We start from the raw sequence: 9,167 nt of genomic DNA on the forward strand, positions 1-9,167 counted from the left end.
AGACTGCCTGTTCCCGGTGGCTTCCTGGCTGCAACACCCCCCTGCGCACAGCCGCACGGCTCCAAGTCCTTGGGCTGGTGCAACCGCTTCCCTCCGACAGCCTCTCCCTTGGTCCCTACCCCAGCTGCACCCCACGTCCCCGCTGTGATTGCACCCCCCTTCCCAGGCCTGTCCATCCTGGGCCCCAGGGGTCTGGTGTTGTGTTGCCCGAACCCCCCACCCATACCACAGGGTCCCATCTGGGCTGCAAATCTGCCAACTTGCTTTGCCTTTGCAAGCACCCGCAACCCTGCTCCGAGGGCTATCGCCCGGCCTTGTGCTTTACTCCACGTCCCGTCCCAGCTCACGGCCGGCCCTTGCAGATGGGACCTTCCTCCGGGCTGACCCCAGGCTCCGCGCCAAGCCCAGGCCCCGTGGACTGCTGCCCGGAGGTGTTGGGAGCAAACAGGGATAGGGACAACGCAGGGACCCCTGAACACGCCGTGCAGGTGTGGGGACCAGAGCCCCCAAATTCCCAGGCTGGGGCGTGGACGGCTGCAATACTCTCTGAGCCTGCAGCTGCCGCTGGGATGCGTCTCCCTTGCAGGCAGGATGGGCAAGCAGTGAGCAAGGAGCACGGCCAAGCAAAGCGCTCCAAATGCCTTCCCTTCACCCGCCCCCTAGCCAGGAGGAAGCCAAGCTTGGAGATGCCCGTTACCCAAATAAGTTCTTTATTGCTATATATATAATTCACAGTGGCCAGACACGGCACAAAGGCACGGGGGCTGCTGGGCAAGTGCAAACGCCTGCCCGCGCTGGGGACGCGCGGGAACGGGCTCCAAGGTGCGGCAGTCGGCGTTCCTGAGCTGAGCTGGCGTGCCGAGCGGGGCGCAGGCTGAGCAGCTGCCTGGCCACTGAGCCCCGAGGCAGCTCAGGAGGGGTGGGGGGGCACAAAAATCACCCTCGAGTACAGCAAGGACAAGCCTGGGGGCTCAGAGAGCAGGTGCCAGCTCAGAGGAGGGGCTGAAAGCTGTGCGGGGCCTGCCCCAAAGCCGTGGGAGTTCCCCCAGGGCACAAGGCAGGGGAGGATGTCAAGGGACCCAGGTCCAGCAAACATGCCCCACACCCCAAAAGCTTTCCGCACATGGGTTTTAGGGGCAGAGGCTTGCCCGGACTCTGGAAAGGCCACAACGGGGCAGAGCCACGCGGCTGCTTGGGGCCAGCGTGGTCCCAGCACGGGGCCGGGGCCAGCTTCCACCCAGGTGCCCCCTCCCCTGGGAGTGCTGGGGACCCCCTCAGTCATTGCGATAGACCTCCAGCTTCTTCCCGCATTTCAGGCCCGGCTGGTGGAGGGCTCGCCACATGACCAGTATCTCGTAGGGCAGGAACCGGTGCACGAGCAGCAGCTCCTTGTAGTAGCAAGGGTCAAAGGCGGCCAGCTTGGCCGAGGGCAGGCGGAAGCCCACCGTCCGGATGCCCATGTGCGAGGCCGGGACCAGCCCTGCCTTCTCCAGGCACATGCCCAGGTAGACGTCGTCGATGGGGAAGATCTCGATGTTCAGGGACTCGCGGTAGATGGCGTGGGTGGTGAAGCCGGACATGACCAGCCCTCCGCCCCCGCAGTAGGGCGGGTAGAGCTTGGCGGCCGTGACCTGCTCAGGCACATAGTACTTGCTCCACTTCTCTCGGACGGGGCCGACGTTGGTGATGAGCTGCCCCACGAAGAGGTGGCGCTCGCTGCCCTCGTCCCCCATGCCCTGCAGGTAGCGCACGATGTTGTCGGTGTGCACGAAGACGTCGTCGTCCCCGTTGAAGACGAAGCGGACGCCGGGGCAGCGGGCCTCCAGCCAGGTGTGGAACAGCACCTGCTTGAGCGTCAGGTTGAAGAAGCTGTCCATGAAGCCCCACTGCAGCACATCCCCGTGCTCTGCCGCCTCCAGCTGCAGCAGCTGGTCCAGCTTCCAGGCTTCGTGGGCGGACGAGGACGTGCCGACCAGGAAGACGCGGCGGATGCGGGCGCCCGCATACGTCCGCTCCTCGCCCCAGGTCTTGCGGATGATCTCGCGCCGCTCGTAGTTCATGGGGGCCGATTTGATGGCCAGGATCAGGAAGACGTCCCTGGATGCCTCAGGCCCCCCGCACTTGCCAGGGACATCCAGGAGCTGCGGGAACTCGCGGCAGTGCTTGTAGCGCAGGAAGTCCTGCACGTGGGCCGGCAGGCCGGCGAAGCCGGAGAGGTTGGCCACGGAGGTGTTTTCCCGGCAGACCGGCATGGGGCGCGGGGACACGAGGGTGGGCTTGGGGCTCGGCTGGGTGCTGTGCGTCACGGTGGGCTCCCCGGCCTGCCGTGGCATGGAGCTGTCACCGGTGGTTCGCAGAAGGAACAGCAGCGCGGCGGTCCCGATGGAGACCATGACCACGGCTTCCAGCTTCTGGCACCCACGGGGCATCGTCTTCTGCAAGACAGGCCCAGATGGGCTGAGGTGGCCCCAAGATCCACATGGCAAATTGAGACTTTTCAATAGTCCCAGACGGGCTGAGGAGCTGCACGCGGCCGCCACGCCAGCCCTCTCCGCCTCATCCCCGCGGGCACCGGATACCTACAGGCTTCTCTGCATCCAGCCCCCCACCCCTTTGTTGGCTTCTTAAGTCACAGCCCCGAAGTTTGGCCCCAAACCAGGCTCTTGGGGGCTGCGGGGCGCCCATAGGCAGACCCAACTGGGCTCCAAGTAGCTCAGGATCAGGCCATCCTGGGCAGGTTGGGACCCCTCCCTGGGGGTCAGCAGGGGACGCTCGAAGGTGGCAGTGGAGGCAGGGGGAGACAGGCCCAGGCGCTAGTAGGTCTTTGCTGAGGAAAGCACCGTGGGACAGAAAAGCACCAAGGGAGGTGCCTCCAGGCAAGGCTGGGAGACAGAGAGGTTGGGCTGGGTTGGGCAGAAGAACAGAGGGAGAGGACAGAAGTCCTGGGGACAAGACAAAAATAGCTCCTAGCAGCACCTGCCCAACTTCCTTGAGGCCAAGGACAATGCCACGTCATTCGTGCCAGCGATGCCTCCACCTCGGGGCCTCTGCACCAACCCTTCCCGTCGCCCTGGGGCGGACACTGTCCTCTGCAAACAACCTGCATCTCCCGGCAAGGAGACACCCCATCCCAAGCCAGGCCTCCCCACTGAGAGCCGGAGGGGGAAACCCTGGGGGCCAGCTCCCAGTTCTGCTCCTGTGGGGGGGGGCTATTAGCTTGCGGGAGCCCCAGGAGACCCGCTCGCTGGCAGCCCGCAGGAGATCGGGCTCTGGAGAACCCAGGTAGGTGCCAACAGCTCTCTGGACGGCTTTGCACCTTGCACCTTGCTCTCCTGCCCTACCCACCGCAAACGGCTGGATGTGGGGTGTAGGAGGAAGCCTCTCTCTCCAGGCATTCAAATCTGGTGGGCTGCTGCCACCCCCCAGCCTGACCACGGGCTACACCCCAGTCCTAGCCTTTCCCCCAGACCCTGCCCCTTCACCACCCCCTCAGCCCCTGAGCACCCAAACCTCGCTGTAATCGCACCCCACCCTGGCCCCGTCACCCACAACCCCCCTCACACCCCATTTCAGCCCCACGGGCATAATGCCCCAGACTCCCGTTAGCCCCTTAATGCCCGTGACCCCCCATCCAGCCTCTCACAGCCCCCCAGGACGCTCCCAAAGAGGGTCCCCCGCCAGCCCCAACCCCAGCCCAGGCTGTAGCTGTGCCCATAGCCGACTTCCACCCTCGCTGTACAAAAACCAAGACCCCGGGGCTGGCGGGGACTCACTGCAGCCACTGGCAGTGCCACTCGCTGGGGAGAAACACCCTCCTGGATCTGCTTTGCCCGGTGTCCTTGAGCAGCTTCCAGCACCTGCTGCAACCAATAACCCAGGTTGGGCTATTCCTGTTGCAGGGACTTACCTCTTCACCTCACCTTTGCAGCTCCTTCCTGCCACTAAAGGCTGCAACACTTTGCAGCTCAACCCCATCCCAGCCCAGCCCCTCCCCGCCCAGCTCTGATCTGTTGTGGGTTTGAATCCTTTAGAGACAAAGCCACTCGGGACAGGTTTCTAGGTTGGCACAGGGCTGCGTTACCAGGAGCAGATGGCGGATGGGATTATTGTGGAAGAAATGAGAACTGGAGAAAGAGAGATCTGGGGTGACTAATACTAATGGGGTGAAGAGATCAGCAGGAATCGAGCCCTCAGCCGTGAGCTGTGAAGTCAGTGGACTCCCTCAGCTCTGCCTGAATCAAGGTGGGGGGGATTGCATCCCCCAAACCCCTCTGGATTTGCCCCTGCAGCCTTTGGGGACTGCAAGCCCCCCTACCCCAGCCCTGCCAGCTGCAAGCAGCGGGCAGCTTCTAGCCCCAATACCCTCCTTTCCCCCAGGGAGGGCATCAGTGCAAAATGCCAGAGGAACCCCACACGTGGGTGAGCTGAGGTCACAGCAGCCATGGGGCTGCTCCCACTTGCACGGGCAGGCTCCAGCCTCCGGCAGACCAGGGATATGCTGTAGCCTCCCCCGGAGCCCCCCGAGCTGACCCCAGCGGCGAGGGAAAGGCCTGGCCGGCGACGCGTTCGCACTGGCAGAACTGGCCGAGATCCTGGTGCAAGACCCCTGCCACCCAGTGCTGCCACTCTCACTGAGGGATGTTGTATATATTGTGTACAAATGGGATGACATGCAAAATAATAATTTGAGTCTCACCCGTGCTAATAACAAGGCAGGCCGGCCACTCCCCCTGACCTGGCCACTGCCACCACACGTGGCGCCTCGACTGACACCCGGCCTGGCCCCTCTGGTGAGCTCCAGGCCCGCGGCAGCCCCGCACGAGCCTGGGACCTGCAGCCCATCTGCAACCCTGCATCTCACATGGGCCAGGTGGGTCTGGACAAGCCCCTGCCCACCCCCAGCTCACTGCAGCCAGCTCCGCGAAGCCAGGGCAGAGCTCGTGCATGCAGCATCGCATTCGCACCGCCTTTCCTGGCTCTCCGATATCTGAGGTTTCTGCTACCTGGCAGGGGAGACACCGTTTGACATTACACCATGATTAAGTGTCAAGAGCAGACTTGAATGGCATTGTGTAGTGGAGGGTGCACCCCTGCCCAGTGCACTGTGGACAGGACGCCCTGCCAGTCTTATAATTAGCTTCCCGCTGGCCAGCTTCCAACGGGAGGATCTCGGCTACGTGCTGACTTTATGGCAATCAGGGACTCCTCCCTACTTAGTTTGCTTCTGTGATTTTTAGTCAAGCGTAAGTGGGACTCATGGGACATCCAAACCACAAGCCTCTGTACACGTAGGATGCCCGCCTACGGATTTGGGAGTGGAGGAAACGTGCCGGTGGTAACATTATGTATGGTCCTGGAACGACTGAGTGTTGCTCAATCGACAGGATTCGGAACCGATTTGGCTAATTTGACCTGGAACGTGAACATTTTTCCACAAAACCCAAAACAAAGTGAGGTTTCCCACGACGCCCCCAGGGCCCAGCCCAGCCCCGCACCCTGCGGCCGGGATGCCCACCCACAGGGCATCCCGGCTGTTTGTGGAAGGGTCTAGCCCCGGGGGCTGCAGAGGAGTTTAAGACGGTGACCAAGTGCAGGAGAGAGCCAGAGACACCAGCACAGACCTCCCGGAGACAGCCAGCCCCGCCGCACCTGCCTGGGACAGCAAACCCACCCCTGCAAAGGGCCCTTCCTCGCCCCCCCAAGCTCTTCCTGGCAGGATGGGGGGCCAGCCTGCTTTATGCACCCCATCCCTAGGACCCGGGGCCTCTCTGGGCACCAAAACACTCACCAATCTCCTCCACATCGTCCTCCGAGGACTGGAGCTGGGCAGGGCAGGGGGGGACCCAGGGGCTGGCATTACCTGGGCCCCAGGACCTGCATCATAGGTTGACACTCGTCACAGGTGGAGACTTTCGGACCCTGCCAATTCCTGCTGGCAAGGAGCTGCCTCCCTGGTGCAAAAGGTGCCCACTCCTTCAAGCAAAATGCCTCCCCGGGCACACCCCTCAGGGCCGCGGGGCACTGGATGCCATGCCGCGGTGCCCGGGGAGATGGATTTGTTATGCTGGGGAGTGCGCTGCTGCAATGAGCTGCTCCCAGCTACGCCACGTCCCCAGGGTGTTTGCTGAAGGCAGGAGCTGGGCGGCTGGGAGTGAGCCAGATGGTGACAGGCACCGGCAGCAGCGGAGGAGCACTTAGCAAGGTGCCAACCGGCCCCGTGTCTGAGGGAGCCGAGGTCTCCGTTGGAACAGCAGCCCTGGGACGCACCTCGCTGCTCCCCAGCCCAGCCGGACATGTGGCCAGCAACGGCCCCTGCCAAGGGCTCCAGCCACCCCAGCAGCATTGCTTGGTCACCCCCGGAGCTGGGCAGGGGCCGGGGAGAGCCAGGGCCAGTGCTTACCCATGCACCAGCTGGGCCTGAGCTGCCACGGTGTAGACACGGGTATGGTCACGTGCTGGGCACATGGGCTAGCTCGGCCCCTGCACCCGCTTAGCTGGACCCCGTGTCTGCTCTCAGGATCGGCAGCTCCCCCAAACACTGTGCCCTGGTCACTACAGCTCATGAGGATGCTCAGCGCCGGGGCAAGGCTGGCCCCAGAGAAGGATGCGCCCAGCTGGGTTAGCCGACGTCTGACTATGTGGGACGATGCAAAGCAGCTGGCGTTTGCTTTCAGCTAGCGAGGCCGCTCCAAACAAAAGCCCCTTGTTGGACACGTCAGAGCCCTGGCAGCCGTGCCCAAGCATCATCCACCCCAGCGATGGCCCGTCGGGCACCGAAGCAGGTGGAAGCGGGGCTCCAGGCACATCCAAAAGGCCCTGTGAAGCTGGGGCTCCTGGCAGCCCCTCGCCTTGGGGCCAGGAGGAGGAAGGAGCTGGACTCACCCTGCTTGGCACGGCAAAGGGGATTTCTCAAGAGGTCCGCCACTCCCGCAATGGCCCCAAGCCTTCCTGCTTGGCTCATGAGAGCTGCCAGGGCTGCAAATACTCACCCATCGCCCCAAGTGCTTGCTCAGAGCAGGGCACTGGCATTACCCATTACGGGAGTGCCAGGCCATCTCCCCACCCCGCAACGAAGGTGGCGGGCCGACAGCCAGCCCTGCCCCTCCAAGGCTGGGGCAGCAGGCTCGAAGCCCGGCTCTGGGGATGGGGGGCTGCCAGAGCCCCCAGCCCTGGAAATGCCTCTGCAGCCCTATCCCCACAGCTGGCTGGTGCGGGAAGGGGGATGAACCCAGGGCTGTGCTGCAAGCCTAGCACTTACCCGGCTCTGGGGACCTTCCCTGCCTGGGGTAGCAGCACCCTCCTCCAGGCCCCGGCCCTCCAGGATCTGCTCCAGGGCTGCACAACCGCCCCCAGCTGTGCCCGCACCTGGCCAGGTGCACTGGAGCCACTGAGGCAGCCAGCTCCTTAACCCTTCCCTGCCCTGCCTTGGCCACTGCTGAGGTGTGGAGGGGGGTGGATCCCAGCTATGCTGCAAAAGGCAGGGGGCTGGCTCCCACCCAGGCCCAGCTCATTGCTCCCAATCTCCTGCCCATGGGAGCAGCATCCTGCAGCCTGCCACTGTGAGCCCCGAGCCCTGGATCTTGGGCCCTTTTGCTGCCCATCGCCCGCACCCCTGAGCTCCTGCTTTGCTCCCCCCCGATGCAGGGGGCAGAGCCACAGCTGCCGGGTGGCACCTCCTGCCTTCTGGAGGGCGTAGGTCGAGCCCCAGGCGGTAGGAACCAGAGCCGGGCAGGCCTGGGAGCCTGGGAGAGGGCAGAACGGGGCTGTTCCCAGCTGCAGGGGACGCAGTGCTGGGGGTGGTGGGGGAAGAGGAGGGCAGGAGACCGGAGAGCAGCCCGTCTCCACCCAGCCGCACCTTCCTCTTGTCTCAGGGCCAAAGAAATGTGACTCGACCAGTCTCTGGGCCAGGCCAGGCCAGGCCAGGCTGCCATGTGGGGCCATCGGCCAGGGTGTGAGCAGCCGGGAGCCAGGTGCCTGGAGAGCAATGCTCCCAGGCTCAGCCAGCCCCGGCAGCTGGGGGGTAGGACCCCAGGGGAGCCAGTGCCGGCACCCTGTGTCCATCCTGCACCAGCCCAGCGTGGGAACAGCATTGGGGACAGGGGCAGGGACCCAGGCATTCCCCCAATTCCCCCCAGCCCACCATGGACAGGGCCAGGGTCGCGGGCCCAGGCAGCCAGGTCCTAGGAAGCACCCCCAGCTCGGGTCCAGCCCTGCTCTACCCCAGCCCTTGCACTTTTGCAGGTAAAAGAGCACATCCGTGCTCAGAGCGGTGGCCTCCCCCACATGCACGCCTATACACGCATGTGCGTATCCCCCCCACCCAGTGACAGGTGCTCCCAGGGGCCTGAGCCCTCCCCGTAGCCCCCCTGCTCCCTTGCACAAGGCTTTGGGGGAGCTGAGAGCAGCCTCCGCACTGGAGCCAAACCCACCAGGGTGCACCGGTCCCCTTCCTTGGGACCCGCGAACGCAGGCTAATGATCGAGGCTGCAGCTAATGAGTGGATGAGGCAGGGCCGCAGTGTGGTGGGGGGGTGGAAACTCCTTACAGACACGAAGTGCTGCAGGGCCAGGGACGGCCCACCGGCCTGGGATCTGGTGTGAGGTTAGAGCACGTGGCTGCTTGGGTGCTTTTCCACCCTTGCGTGGCAGAAGAAAGGGTGCATGCACTTTCTGGAAGCACTGGCCCAAAGCACGGAGCAGGGAGCCTGATGGCAGAGCCCTTGCTTCCACCCTAGGTCCACGCGCCTTGGCGGGAGGGTGGGCTGGGAGCACCGGCTGCAGGGGCAGGAAACTGAGGCACGGAGGGGGAGTACCCCGTGACCAGAACCCAGGAGTCCGGGTGCTGCCAGCTCCCAGCCCAAGGGCTCCAACGCCACCTGCCACCTCCTTGCCCTGTTCCCAGCCCGGGGCACCTGCTGCAAAAGCTGACACCCAAGCTCAGCAACTGCCCCCGTGCAAGCAGCTCCCAGGCCCCAGCCCCCTCCCCACCCAGGCCCCCCACAGGGGAAAGCCCAGCTCCTAGTCCACAGCGTGAGGCTGGGATTGCTCCAGCGCTTTGCACTCCCTCTCCTGACCCGACTGCCTACTCCTGCCTGTGTAGACAGGACCCACTCCGCTTCCAGCGTGGGTGAAGGCAGCCGCTCGCTATTGCCCTCTCGTGGGGACAGG

At 64.3% G+C, this 9,167-nt stretch overlaps 1 protein-coding gene across 1 annotated transcript; it reads right to left on the bottom strand.

Annotated features, from left to right (window-relative positions):
- Positions 1-693: 693 nt before the first annotated feature.
- Positions 694-3,405, bottom strand: B3GNT3 (UDP-GlcNAc:betaGal beta-1,3-N-acetylglucosaminyltransferase 3). Its single transcript, XM_019489215.2, has one exon. The coding sequence runs from the start codon at positions 2,427-2,429 to the stop codon at positions 1,275-1,277; it is 1,155 nt and encodes a 384-aa protein (XP_019344760.2). The 5' UTR covers positions 2,430-3,405; the 3' UTR covers positions 694-1,274.
- Between the last annotated feature and the right edge of the window lie 5,762 nt (positions 3,406-9,167).

Source organism: Alligator mississippiensis, chromosome 16 (assembly GCF_030867095.1).
Source record: "Alligator mississippiensis isolate rAllMis1 chromosome 16, rAllMis1, whole genome shotgun sequence".
Classification (NCBI taxonomy): Eukaryota; Metazoa; Chordata; order Crocodylia; family Alligatoridae; genus Alligator; species Alligator mississippiensis.